Source organism: Lolium perenne, chromosome 4, assembly GCF_019359855.2.
Source record: "Lolium perenne isolate Kyuss_39 chromosome 4, Kyuss_2.0, whole genome shotgun sequence".
Lineage (NCBI taxonomy): Eukaryota > Viridiplantae > Streptophyta > Magnoliopsida > Poales > Poaceae > Lolium > Lolium perenne.
Window position 1 is genome coordinate 15,233,087 of NC_067247.2, and position 15,054 is coordinate 15,248,140.

The window sequence follows — 15,054 nt, forward strand, 5'->3', positions numbered from 1 at the left end:
CAAGTTGAGTACCTTTAGCAAGTTCATAGGCCAGGGAAAGATAATTCTTGGTAGGGGCAAGCGATGGGCCACAGAAAATAAAGTGCTCCAACCAGAAATTCAGGAAGGCTGTATGTTCCCTTTCTGTCACAGGGCCCTTGGTCTTCATATAACGATTGAGGTAGGCACCCCAGCTGGTACATTCTTTCTTAGAAGACAGGGTGAAAGGGACCTTCGGCAGTTTGAATGCAGACGGGCTTGGGGATGCGATGTCTAGGCCTGTGATCATGGCCACATCTAGCAGAGTTGGTGTCATGGGGCCATGGCCGAACATGAAGCGATTCGGGCGTCGGACCGGTAAGTAGCCGATGGTCTTCAGGATATTCTCATTCTTCTCAAGAGGAGATAATGATAATGACAGGGCATCGGCTATCCCTATGGTTTCCCAAGTGGCATAGTGGGTTTTTGATACTCTATTGTACCATGCCACCCAACCCTCAGGAGGATTAGGCCAGGCTCGCAAGCAGTCGGCCCAGGAAGTCAGATCTAGGTTCTGGCTCACGAAGGGGATTCTGTTAGCTTCGCACGAAATTAACAGGGCGGGACTCTCAGAAGAACGAGGACCGAGGCACATCGAATTTGCGAGAGAAGGATGTGGCAGAAGGATGTATGAAACCTAAATTAGTGGCGGAACGAAACATTAATTCAGGTGTTTGCCATTAATCCCAAGTCAAGTCGAGCGGCGAGGGGAGGTTGAGGATTACCTTCAGTCCGGAAACCCTGATGTCGATATTGGATGATTCCGCCATGGGATGCGTCGAAGGAGTTGGGGGCGGCGCAGTCGAGATCTGTGTAGGTGGTGTTGAGTTGGGACTGCTCAGGCGGCGATTTGGGGATCTGAGTTTGCCTTTTCGGATGGAGGTCGCAGGTTACCGTTTGGAAGGGCGGCTAGGTGAACTTTACCCGTGTTTTGATGGTAGAGACCGATGCGATGCCATCGGCTGACTTTGACTGTCGGCAAAACAGTTGACTGGAAACACTTCTTCGCTAACAGAGGAGGGTTTTTTACAATAAAGAGCCGATTGTTCAAAGAGGAACAAAAGAAGAGCCCATTGCTCGCATACTACTGGTGCTATGTCACTAGTCCTCGCTGCCCTCGTCGTCGGCGTCGTAGCTGTCACCTGCGCTACTTCCGGAGAACTCCTCGTCACCGCTGCCCTAGTCTTGGACTGGAGCCCTTTCCTCTTCGTCATCATCGTCATCTTCATTGTCCGCCCAAGCGCGGAAGTGCTCTGCCGGTGGGTACCCAATGGAGGAGAAGGAGGAGTCGTCGTCCTCTTCGGTCCTCCATGAGTGGAGGTCATCCTCGCTCTCGCTCTCCAGTTCCCTTTTCAATGAGAAACTGGGGGTCGTCCTCCCCGTCAGTCAAGGGTTTGTCGCTATCTGGCAAGAGGCCGAAGTCCCATTCGGGCTCTGACATTGGCTCGCTCGGGGAAGAAGAGAAAAAGTGCTACAGGTTTCCAGAGAAGTTGAGAAGACGATCATCACGATGAAGGATGCTGCGATGGTTCCGCTCTACCACGACATGACCCGACGAAGAGAAGGCAGAGTGATTTTGGAATTATAATTCCAAAACCAGGGGGGCATGTGTTATCACCGGAATTTGACCAAGTCAGAGGTGGGCCGCGATCGAGATGGATTCGAAGATTATATATAGAAGAAATGCGTGAATCGGCCTTTATGTGCTAAAGTTTGGGCTAGTTTGCCCTTGTATCCGTAACGTATTAAGATACGTATCGATTAGTTAGAGTTTTTCCCGTGCACGGTTAGGTGCACGCCTGAATTAGAAAGTCCCCTGGACTATAAATATGTATCTAGGGTTTATGGAATAAACAACAACACACGTTCAACCCAAACAAACCAATCTCGGCGCATCGCCAACTCCTTCGTCTCGAGGGTTTCTATCCGGTAAGCGACATGCTGCCTAGATCGCATCTTGCGATCTAGGCAGCACAAGCTCCACGTTGTTCATGCGTTGCTCGTACTGAAGCCTTGTTGATGGCGAGCAACGTAGTTATCATAGATTTGTTAGGGTTAGCATGGTTCTTCGTGCAACATGCTAGCGTAGTGCAACCCTTGCATATCTAGCCGCCCTCACACCTATCTTAGGTGTGGGGGCGGCACCCCGCTTGATCATTATTTAGTAGATCTGATCCGTTACGGTTGCTCCTTGTTCTACAAGGATTAGTTTAATATCTGCAATAGTTAGGCCTTACAAAGGGGTGGAGGATCCAGCGGCACGTAGGGTGTCGTTCGTTGGCCCTAAACAGGATGTTCCGGGGATCAACTTCGTGTTGGTTTTTAGGCCTTGTTTAGGATCGGCTTACGATCACCGTGCGTGGCCGCGAGGCCCAACCTGGAGTAGGATGATCCGATTATGCGGTGAAAACCCTAAATCGTCGTAGATCTCATTAGCTTTATCTTGATCAAGCAGGACCACCATATATTCGTGCACCCCGTACGAATCATGGGTGGATCGGCTCCCTGAGCCGATTCACAGGATAACCTGAGAGCCGATCGAGGCTCGTATTTAATGTTTACGTGTATGCCATGCAGGAAACTAAGCGAGGCATCTCCATCACCTTCCTGACCAGGTATAGGTCAGGTGGCACGCCCTTGCACCCAGCATCGGACGTGTGACCAGAAGTGCTTTGCGGGCCGTCGCTCGGAGGGACCTCAGCCAGCCGCAGCTCTAGGTTGTTCCCGGCTCTACAGTGTTGACAGCCGCTGCCCGCCGGTGGGTTTTGGCAGGCAACAGTTGTTTGGTGCCTTGATATGGTTGGCCCATTCAAAACGGCAAGGAGTAGCATGACTCACATCTTGGTTATGGTGGATAAATTCACCAAGTGGCTAGAAGTGAAACCTATCGCAAAATGTGATGGGCACACAGCGGTGAAGTTCTTAAAGGATGTCATTTTGCGGTATGGATACCCGCATAGCATCATCACTAACATTGGAACCAACTTTTCTCAAGGAGAGTTCAAAAGGTTTTGTGAGGACAACAACATCCGGTTGGATTTGTGCTCGGTAGCACACCCACAAGGCAATGGCCAAGTGGAAAGAATGAATGCTTTGGTACATTCCGGTATCAAAACCAAGGCTCATTGAAGCGGTAGAAAAGTCACCAGGGTGTTGGCTTGATGAGCTACCATCAGTGTTGTGGAGCATAAGAACAACTCCAAACCGGTCCACCGGATACACTCCATTCTTCATGGTATACGGAGCAGAAGCGGTCATACCAACCGACATCATTCATGATTCACCAAGGGTACAGCTCTATACCGAGCAAGAGGTCAAAGAGACCAGAGAAAATGATGTGGACTTGCTAGAAGAAGCAAGAGAGTTGGCATTGGCAAGAACAGCCATCTACCAGCAAAACCTCAGACGCTATCATAGCCGGAAGGTTAATCCGAGAGTTTTCCGGGAAGGAGATCTGGTGCTACGCCTAGTGCAGCGCACTGAAGGCCGGCATAAGCTTTCACCACCATGGGAAGGTCCCTTCATTGTGAGCAAAGCTCTTCACAATGACTCCTATTACTTGATCGATGCACAGGAGTGGAAAAAAGGAAAGGCGGACAAATCCGGAGAGGAGAGCAAGCGTCCATGGAACGTAGCTCTGTTGCGTCCTTTCTACTCTTGAAGTTGTGGAGTAAGAAGTTCCTTTTTGTACCTTATATGCTATGAATAAAAAGATGTCGGAACCTCGAATGAATCTCGGGGACTACCCCTAAAGTTGCATGCAATATGTTTATTTTTTCAGTTCACCGGTTGCTTAGTGAACATTTTTTCTTTCCGGTTTAGTAGTGTGCTAAACCTACCGGAGTCTTCGACTCTGTTGCTGTCCGCAAACCGGCTTCATGGCAAGCAAGATAAACCGGTAGCAACTAAGCACGCGAACTGCGAAAAGAGAGAGTGGGAACAAGCAATCCGGAAAAATTTAACTAACCCCGGTAAAACCGGTTTTTGCAAAATTTCGAAGTTATTTCTAAGTTCAAGAAAATGCTTGTTTGGTGAAAGAACCTTGTGCTCATACGCCAAAGAACGCCCAGAGAAGGCAGGCAGAGCCAAGGCAAAAGAACCAAGTGTGCATCGAATTGGATGCGGAAACAATTTGGAAATCTTTGTAGTGCAGGATAAAATCAAAACCATGAGCAAATATGCTAAGGCAAACATAAGATAATTAACTACCGGTATAACTTACCGGCATAAACTGTTGTGCAGCAACCAAAAGGAAACTTAGAGTTTTACATCATAAACCCCGGCATACCGGGGTAGAATTTAACGGGCATTGTTTTGAGACAACCAGGACAAACGAGCATATCACAGGCAAACACTTAATAGAAGGTCATCAGGCAGCAGGGGCTTCCGGAGGAGCATCGCCAGCACCAGCATCGTCCAGAGGCTCCTCATCGGCTTCATCCTCCTCCTCGTCGAGATAGTCCTTGACGTCAGGAGGGGGAGGGATGAAGGTGCGCATATCGGCGTACTCCGCGATGTGGTACGCGCGATCTTGCCGCTTAGCGGTGAGGATCGGGTCCAGATCGGTTTCCGCGCCTTCGCGCACTTTGGTGAGGGCGTCCAGGTTCAGCTCCGGATACCAAGAGCAGGCGACGCGGAGTGCGGAGTCTGCCCCAGCGCGGGCAGCGGAGCACTGCCATTCGCGGATCCTCCTGCCGGCACCCTTGAGGCGGTCGCTGATCAAGGTGAAGGTATCTAGCACCACTTCGCCAGGCCACAGAGTCCTGAAGAGCTGGGTGGCTACATCAGGAATATCAGAGAGATTCCGATCAATGGCGCGCATGTGAGACACCCGCGCGTTCAGCGCAACCAGATGGTCATAGGGGGTCCATGGCACGCCAAGATTCTCCTGGGCCTGGCCAACGCGATGCTCCTCAACCCTCTTTATGACAAACGCCTGGGAGTCCGGGAAGAGGCCTGCGCAAAGAAAGAAAGAGGCTAAGAAAAGGCAGCCGGAGGAAAATGCAACCGGAAGGAAAGATAACCGAAAGAAAATGCAACCGGAAGAAAAAAGCTTATAACCAGAAATCGGGAAAGGGAAAAGAAAGAAACTTACGGAAGGCATGCGCATCAGTTTGCGTGATTAGCCGGTCATATTCCTTCCGCTCCGCCTCCAGCCGCGCGGCCTTATCCTCGACAGCTTTCAGCGCCTTGGCGGCCTCCTCCAGCTCGGCCTGCAACACCATATTGGAGTTGTCGGCATCCTCAAGAGCTTCATGCATTTTGGCCGCTGCGTCGGCTTTAGCAGCCTTTAGCGCCTTGGCATGGTCAAGGCCCAGCTGGATGAGCTGAGCCTTGAGCTCCTGATAGCTGGTCTTCTGGGCGCCTGATGACGCGTAAAGCACACGCTCGTTGGGAACCCCAAGTGGAAGGTGTGATGCGTACAGCAGCAAGTTTCCCTCAGTAAGAAACCAAGGTTTATCGAACCAGTAGGAGTCAAGAAGCACGTCGAAGGTTGATGGCGGCGGGATGTAGTGCGGCGCAACACCAGGAATTCCGGCGCCAACGTGGAACCTGCACAACACAACCAAAGTACTTTGCCCCAACGAAACAGTGAGGTTGTCAATCTCACCGGCTTGCTGTAACAAAGGATTAACCGTATTGTGTGGAAGATGATTGTTTGCAGAAAACAGTAGAACAAGTATTGCAGTAGATTGTATTTCAGTAAAGAGAATTGGACCGGGGTCCACAGTTCACTAGAGGTGTCTCTCCCATAAGACAAACAGCATGTTGGGTGAACAAATTACAGTTGGGCAATTGACAAATAAAGAGGGCATGACCATGCACATACATATCATGATGAGTATAGTGAGATTTAATTGGGCATTACGACAAAGTACATAGACCGCCATCCAACTGCATCTATGCCTAAAAAGTCCACCTTCAGGTTATCATCCGAACCCCCTCCAGTATTAAGTTGCAAAGCAACAGACAATTGCATTAAGTATTGTGCGTAATGTAATCAACAACTACATCCTTAGACATAGCATCAATGTTTTATCCCTAGTGGCAACAGCACAACACAACCTTAGAACTTTCTGTCACTGTCCCAGGTGTCAATGCAGGCATGAACCCACTATCGAGCATAAATACTCCCTCTTGGAGTTACAAGCATCTACTTGGCCAGAGCATCTACTAGTAACGGAGAGCATGCAAGATCATAAACAACACGTAGATATAACTTTGATAATCAATATAACAAGTATTCTCTATTCATCGGATCCCAACAAACGCAACATATAGAATTACAGATAGATGATCTTGATCATGTTAGGCAGCTCACAAGATCCGACAATGATAGCACAATGGGGAGAAGACAACCATCTAGCTACTGCTATGGACCCATAGTCCAGGGGTAGACTACTCACACATCACACCGTAGGCGACCATGGCGGCGTAGAGTCCTCCGGGAGATGATTCCCCTCTCCGGCAGGGTGCCGGAGGCGATCTCCTGGATCCCCCGAGATGGGATCGGCGTTGGCGGTGTCTCTGGAAGGTTTTCCGTATCGTGGCTCTCGTGATGCGGGGGTTTCGTCACGGAGGCTTTAAGTAGGTGGAAGGGTAGGTCAAGAGGCGGCGCGAGGGCCCGGACCATAGGGCCGCGCGGCCAGCAGGGGCCACGCCGCCCTATGCTCCGGCTGCCTCGTGGCCCCTCTTCGTCTCGTCTTCGGACTTCCGAAGCTTCGTGGCAAAATAGGCCCCTGGTCGTTGATTTCGTCCAATTCGGTGAATTTTTCCTTACTTGGTTTTCTGATACCAAAAACAGCAGAAAACAAGAATCGGGCACTTCGGCATCTTGTTAATAGGTTAGTTCCAGAAAATGCACGAATATGACATAAAGTGTGCATAAAACATGTAGATAACATCAATAATGTGGCATGGAACATAAGAAATTATCGATACGTTGGAGACGTATCAGCATCCCCAAGCTTAGTTCTGCTCGTCCCGAGCAGGTAAAACGATAACACAGATAATTTCTGGAGTGACATGCCATCATAATCTTGATCATACTATTTGTAAAGCATATGTAGTGAATGCAGCGATCAAAACAATGTATATGACATGAGTAAACAAGTGAATCATAAAGCAAAAACTTTTCATGAATAGCACTTCAAGACAAGCATCAATAAGTCTTGCATAAGAGTTAACTCATAAAGCAATAATTCAAAGTAAAGGCATTGAAGCAACACAAAAGAAGATTAAGTTTCAGCGGTTGCTTTCAACTTGTAACATGTATATCTCATGGATATTGTCAACATAGAGTAATATAATAAGTGCAATAAGCAAGTATGTAGGAATCAATGCACAGTTCACACAAGTGTTTGCTTCTTGAGGTGGAGAGAAATAGGTGAACTGACTCAACATTGAAAGTAAAAGAATTGTCCTCCATAGAGGAAAAACATCGATTGCTATATTTGTGCTAGAGCTTTGATTTTGAAAACATGAAACAATTTTGTCAACGGTAGTAATAAAGCATATGCATCATGTAAATTATATCTTATAAGTTGCAAGCCTCATACATAGTGTACTAATAGTGCTCGCACCTTGTCCTAATTAGCTTGGACTACCGGATCATCACAATGCACATGTTTTGACCAAGTGTCACAAAGGGGTACCTCTATGCCGCCTGTACAAAGGTCTAAGGAGAAAGCTCGCATTGGATTTCTCGCTATTGATTATTCTTCAACTTAGACATCCATACCGGGACAACATAGACAACAGATAATGGACTCCTCTTTTATGCATAAGCATGTAACAACAATTAATAATTTTCTCATTTGAGATTGAGGATATATGTCCAAAACTGAAACTTCCACCATGGATCATGGCTTTAGTTAGCGGCCCAATGTTCTTCTCTAACAATATGCATGCTTAACCATAAGGTGGTAGATCGCTCTTACTTCAGACAAGACGGACATGCATAGCAACTCACATGAAATTCAACAATGAATAGTTGATGGCGTCCCCAGTGAACATGGTTATCGCACAACAAGCAACTTAATAAGAGATAAAGTGCATAATTACATATTCAATACCACAATAGTTTTTAAGCTATTTGTCCCATGAGCTATATATTGCAAAGGTGAATGATGGAATTTTAAAGGTAGCACTCAAGCAATTTACTTTGGAATGGCGGAAAATACCATGTAGTAGGTAGGTATGGTGGACACAAATGGCATAGTGGTTGGCTCAAGTATTTTGGATGCATGAGAAGTATTCCCTCTCGATACAAGGTTTAGGCTAGCAAGGTTATTTGAAACAAACACAAGGATGAACCGGTGCAGCAAAACTCACATAAAAGACATATTGTAAACATTATAAGACTCTACACCGTCTTCCTTGTTGTTCAAACTCAATACTAGAAATTATCTAGACCTTAGAGAAACCAAATATGCAAACCAAATTCTAGCATGCTCTATGTATTTCTTCATTAATGGGTGCAAAGCATATGATGCAAGAGCTTAATCATGAGCACAACAATTGCCAAGTATCACATTACCCAAGACATTAATAGCAATTACTACATGTATCATTTTCCAATTCCAACCATATAACAATTTAACGAAGGAGAAACTTCGCCATGAATACTATGAGTAGAAACCAAGGACATAATTGTCCATATGCTACAGCGGAGCGTCTCTCTCTCCCATAAAGTGAATGCTAGGATCCATTTTATTCAAACAAAACAAAAACAAAAACAAACCGACGCTCCAAGAAAAAGCACATAAGATGTGATGGAATAAAAATATAGTTTCGGGGAGGAACCTGATAATGTTGTCGATGAAGAAGGGGATGCCTTGGGCATCCCCAAGCTTAGACGCTTGAGTCTTCTTAATATATGCAGGGTGAACCACCGGGTATCCCCAAGCTTAGAGCTTTCACTCTCCTTGATCATGTTGCATCATACTCCTCTCTTGATCCTTGAAAACTTCCTCCACACCAAACTCGAAACAACTCATTAGAGGGTTAGTGCACAATAAAAATTAACATATTCAGAGGTGACACAATCATTCTTAACATTTCTGGACATTGCATAATGCTACTGGACATTAGTGGATCAAAGAAATTCATCCAACATAGCAAAAGAGGCAATGCGAAATAAAAGGCAGAATCTGTCAAAACAGAACAGTTCGTATTGACGAATTTTAAAATGGCACCAGACTTGCTCAAATGAAAATGCTCAAATTGAATGAAAGTTGCGTACATATCTGAGGATCATGCACGTAAATTGGATTAATTTTCTGAGCTACCTACAGGGAGGTGGACCCAGATTCGTGACAGCAAAGAAATCTGGAACTGCGCAGTAATCCAAATCTAGTACTTACTTTTCTATCAACGGCTTAACTTGGCACAACAAAACACAAAACTAAGATAAGGAGAGGTTGCTACAGTAGTAAACAACTTCCAAGACACAAAATAAAAACAAAGTACTGTAGGTAAAAACATGGGTTGTCTCCCATAAGCGCTTTTCTTTAACGCCTTTCAGCTAGGCGCAGAAAGTGTGTATCAAGTATTATCAAGAGACGAAGTATCAACATCATAATTTGTTCTCATAATAGAATCAAAAGGTAACTTCATTCTCTTTCTAGGGAAGTGTTCCATACCTTTCTTGAGAGGAAATTGATATTTTATATTACCTTCCTTCATATCAATAATAGCACCAACAGTTCGAAGAAAAGGTCTTCCCAATATAATGGGACAAGATGCATTGCATTCAATATCCAAGACAACAAAATCAACGGGGACAAGGTTATTGTTAACGGTAATGCGAACATTATCAACTTTACCCAAAGGTTTCTTTGTAGAATGATCAGCAAGATTAACATCCAAATAACAATTTTTCAATGGTGGCAAGTCAAGCATATCATAAATTTTCTTAGGCATAATGAAATACTTGCACCAAGATCACATAAAGCATTACAATCAAAATCTTTAACCTTCATCTTAATGATGGGCTCCCAACCATCCTCTAGCTTTTTAGGAATAGAGGCTTCACGCTCTAGTTTCTCTTCCCTAGCTTTTATGAGAGCATTTGTAATATGATGTGTAAAGGCCAAATTTATAGCACTAGCATTAGGACTTTTAGCAAGTTTTTGCAAGAACTTTATAACTTCAGAGATGTGGCAATCATCAAAATTCAAACCATTATAATCTAAAGCAATGGGATCATCATCCCCAATGTTGGAAAAAATTTCAGCAGCTTTATCACGAGCGATTTAGCTTTTTAGCGGTTCAGGCAGTTTTTCGCTTTGCATTAGAAGTGGAAACATTGCTAACACCAATTCTTTTATTATTATTAGTAGGAGGTGCAGCAACATGTGTAGCATTAGCATTACTAGTGGTGGTAATAGTCCAAACTTTAGCTACATTCTTCTCTTTAGCTAGTTTTTCATTTTCTTCTCTATCCCACCTAGCACGCAGTTCAGCCATTAATCTTATATTCTCATTAATTCTAACTTGAATAGCATTTGCTGTAGTAACAATTTTATTATGATGATTCTCATTAGGCAAAACTTTTGATTTCAAAAGATCAACATCAGCAGCAAGACTATCGACTTTAGAAGCAAGTATATCAATTTTCCCAAGCTTTTCTTCAACAGATTTGGTAAAAGCAGTTTGTGTACTAATAAATTCTTTAAGCATGGCTTCAAGTCCAGGGGGTGAACTCCTATTATTGTTGTAAGAATTCCCATAAGAATTAGCATAGCCGTTGCCATTATTATAAGGATATGGCCTATAGTTGTTACTAGAATTATTCCGGTAAGCATTGTTGTTGAAATTATTATTTTTAATGAAGTTTACATCAACATATTCTTCTTGTGCAACCAATGAAGCTAATGGAACATTATTAGGATCAATATTAGTCCTATCATTCACAAGCATAGACATAATAGCATCAATCTTATCACTCAAGGAAGAGGTTTCTTCGACAGAATTTACCTTCTTACCTTGTGGAGCTCTTTCCGTGTGCCATTCAGAGTAGTTGATCATCATATTATCAAGAAGCTTTGTTGCTTCACCAAGAGTGATGGACATAAAGGTACCTCCAGCAGCTGAATCCAATAAATTCCGCAAAGAAAAATTTAGTCCTGCATAGAAGGTTTGGATGATCATCCAAGTAGTCAGTCCATGGGTTGGGCAATTTTTAACCAGAGATTTCATTCTTTCCCAAGCTTGAGCAACATGTTCAGTATCTAATTGTTTAAAATTCATTATGCTACTCCTCAAAGATATAATTTTAGCAGGGGGATAATATCTACCAATAAAAGCATCCTTGCATTTAGTCCATGAATCAATACTATTCTTAGGCAGAGATAGCAACCAATCTTTAGCTCTTCCTCTTAATGAGAAAGGGAACAATTTTAGTTTAATAATATCACCATCTACATCTTTATATTTTTGCATTTCACATAGTTCAACAAAATTATTAAGATGGGCAGCACATCATCGAACTAACACCAGAAAATTGCTCTCGCATAACAAGATTCAGTAAAGCAGGTTTAATTTCAAAGAATTCTGCTGTAGTAGCAGGTGGAGCAATAGGTGTGCATAAGAAATCATTATTATTTGTGGTTGTGAAGTCACACAACTTAGTACTTTCAGCGTTGGCCATTTTAGCAACAGTAAATAAAACAAACTAGATAAAGTAAATGCAAGTAACTAATTTTTTCTGTGTTTTTGATATAGCAAACAAGATAGCAAATAAAGTAAAACTAGCAACTAATTTTTTTGTATTTTGATTTAGTGCAGCAAACAAAGTAGTAAATAAAACTAAGCAAGACAAAAACAAAGTAAAGAGATTGAGAAGTGGAGACTCCCCTTGCATCGTGTCTTGATCTCCCCGGCAACGGCGCCAGAAATTTAGCTTGATGACGCGTAAAGCACACGCTCGTTGGGAACTCCAAGTGGAAGGTGTGATGCGTACAGCAGCAAGTTTCCCTCAGTAAGAAACCAAGGTTTATCGAACCAGTAGGAGTCAAGAAGCACGTCGAAGGTTGATAGCGGCGGGATGTAGTGCGGCGCAACACCAGGGATTCCGGCGCCAACGTGGAACCTGCACAACACAACCAAAGTACTTTGCCCCAACGAAACAGTGAGGTTGTCAATCTCACCGGCTTGCTGTAACAAAGGATTAACCGTATTGTGTGGAAGATGATTGTTTGCAGAAAACAGTAGAACAAGTATTGCAGTAGATTGTATTTCAGTAAAGAGAATTGGACCGGGGTCCATAGTTCACTAGAGGTGTCTCTCCCATAAGACAAACAGCATGTTGGGTGAACAAATTACAGTTGGGCAATTGACAAATAAAGAGGGCATGACCATGCACATACATATCATGATGAGTATAGTGAGATTTAATTGGGCATTACGACAAAGTACATAGACCGCCATCCAACTGCATCTATGCCTAAAAAGTCCACCTTCAAAGTTATCATCCGAACCCCCTCCGGTATTAAGTTGCAAAGCAACAGACAATTGCATTAAGTATGGTGCGTAATGTAATCAACAACTACATCCTTAGACATAGCATCAATGTTTTATCCCTAGTGGCAACAAAGCACAACACAACCTTAGAACTTTTCTCACATCGTCCCTGTGTCAATGCAGGCATGAACCCACTATCGAGCATAAATACTCCCTCTTGGAGTTACAAGCATCTACTTGGCCAGAGCATCTACTAGTAACGGAGAGCATGCAAGATCATAAACAACACGTAGATATAACTTTGATAATCAACATAACAAGTATTCTCTATTCATCGGATCCCAACAAACGCAACATATAGAATTACAGATAGATGATCTTGATCATGTTAGGCAGCTCACAAGATCCGACAATGATAGCACAATGGGGAGAAGACAACCATCTAGCTACTGCTATGGACCCATAGTCCATGGGTAGACTACTCACACATCACACCGGAGGCGACCATGGCGGCGTAGAGTCCTCCGGGAGATGATTCCCCTCTCCTGAGGTGCCGGAGGCGATCTCCTGGATCCCCCGAGATGGGATCGGCGTTGGCGGCGTCTCTGGAAGGTTTTCCGTATCGTGGCTCTCGGTACTGGGGGTTTCGTCACGGAGGCTTTAAGTAGGCGGAAGGGTAGGTCAAGAGGCGGCGCGAGGGGCCCAGACCATAGGGCCGCGCGGCCAGGGCAGGGCCGCGCCGCCCTATGCTCTGGCTGCCTCGTGGCCCCTCTTCGTCTCGTCTTCGGACTTCTGGAAGCTTCGTGGCAAAATAGGCCCCTGGGCGTTGATTTCGTCCAATTCCGAGAATATTTCCTTACTAGGATTTCTGAAACCAAAAATGAAAGAACAAAGAATCGGCACTTCGGCATCTTGTTAATAGGTTAGTTCCAGAAAATGCACGAATATGACATAAAGTGTGCATAAAACATGTAGATAACATCAATAATGTGGCATGGAACATAAGAAATTATCGATACGTTGGAGACGTATCAGCGCCCAGCTCCTTCTCCCCTGAAACCCGGAAAAGAAGATGTTAACAAAGTTGTACTGTTAAGATGAAAAGAAAAGCAAGCCAACCGGAGAACAAGAAAGTCGTACGTTGGGCGGCGGCGAGCTGCTCCTTGAGGGCCTCAATGGAAGCATCCGGGATGACTGTTAAACAAAAATCGTAAATGTTAAGAAAAAGAAAGTTTACCGGTAAAAAGATGCCGGAAGTGCAAAAACCTACTTTGGCACTTGTCATGTGCCTCAGCAAGATCCCGGTGCTCCCATAGAAGCTCCTCAAAGAGGACCTTCCGAGCGTCAGCCGTTAGCTGTTCAAGAAAAAGAGATTAGTTAAAGTTTTGCGCTAAGAACAAGGTTCTTAACCTGAAACTCAGGGACTGGCAGTGCTAGTTTCGCGCGTTTTTTTTAGTTAAAGTTTTGCGCTAAGAACAAGGTTCTTAACCCGAAACTCGGGGACTGGCAGTGCTAGTTTCGCACGTTTTTAGTTAAAGTTTTGCGCTAAGAACAAGGTTCTTAACCCGAAACTCGGGGACTGGCACTGCTAGTTTCGCGCGTTTCTAGACAAGTTTTGCGCTAAGAACAAAGTTCTTAACCCGAAACTCGGGGACTGGCAATGCCGGTTTCGTGCGTTTTTAAGTTAAGTTTCGTGCTAAGAGCTACGCTCTCAACACAAAGCTCGGGGACTGGGAAGATTGACAAGAGAGAAACCGGCATGAAACTAAAGAAAAGATAGAAAAAATCCGGAAGCAAGGAAACCGGTAAAAGTTGAAAAGAGTGGGTAAAACGTACCATCAAGTTGTTCGTGGCATCATACCACGCGCTGTCGAGCTCCTTCACGGCGCAGCGAAGCCGCATGAAGTGCTCCTCGGAAGACCGGTCCCCAACAGGATCAGGTGCCGGCAGCCTGTCCTTGCCGATGCCGCAGGTTGCCGGGGTCATATCCGCGGCGTTCCACTTCTCTGCGTAGGGCAGAAGATGCCCCAGCTCCTTGCCCTCGCGCTGAAACTTGGTGATCCGGCCAAGCAGGCCGGTGGCCTTCTTGCTAGCGACCGGCGGCCTTGGAGACGTGCAGCACCAGGGGCTGCTGGCCGCCGGAAGGGGCGTTGGAGGCCGTCGCCTTCCCCTTGATAAGCTTGGAGATCTTGGGCGGCGGCGCAGTTGGAGCAGCCCCGGAGGGCTTGATGCGAGGAGCATCTGGCGGTGGCATAGGAGCAGTTCGTGGAGAGGGGGGAGCGCTAGGCGCGTCACCCAGGTTGGAACTTTCCGGCGCGGAAGTTCCCAGCGCGGAAGTTTTCTTCTTCTCAAGGACGGGAGGAACCAAAGGTTCCGCCCGCCCGGCAGCTTCTTCCTCGGCGCCGATGTTGCTGGCGCCGGTATCTTGGTTTTCTGGAGGGGAGACAAAGTCCTCCTCCGTGCGGTGTTCTGGCGGTGTAGGGGCCGCACGCCGCGAACTTGTAGTGCCCCCCAGAGGGGAGGCAGAGGTGTTGCCGGCACCAGACGGTGCCGGGCTTGAGTGAGGAGGAG

General features: G+C 45.5%; 1 protein-coding gene across 1 annotated transcript; it reads right to left on the reverse strand.

Annotated features, from left to right (window-relative positions):
* Window positions 1-4,275: 4,275 nt before the first annotated feature.
* LOC139838845 (uncharacterized) lies at window positions 4,276-13,768 on the reverse strand. Its single transcript, XM_071828862.1, has 4 exons — window positions 13,762-13,768; window positions 13,624-13,677; window positions 5,114-5,383; window positions 4,276-4,974 (listed from the first exon to the last, which is right to left on the reverse strand). Exons 1-4 carry the CDS (start codon window positions 13,766-13,768, stop codon window positions 4,388-4,390), a joined length of 918 nt encoding a protein of 305 aa, XP_071684963.1. The 3' UTR covers window positions 4,276-4,387.
* Between the last annotated feature and the right edge of the window lie 1,286 nt (window positions 13,769-15,054).

Excerpts from the sequence above, each read along its gene's own strand:
- LOC139838845 (XM_071828862.1), bottom strand. Across the intron at positions 5,384-13,623 it reads GCAGCTCGCCGCCGCCCAAC|GCGCCCAGAAGACCAGCTAT; the intron begins GTACGACTTTCT and ends ACGCGTCATCAG. Across the intron at positions 4,975-5,113 it reads AACTGATGCGCATGCCTTCC|GCCTCTTCCCGGACTCCCAG; the intron begins GTAAGTTTCTTT and ends TTCTTTGCGCAG.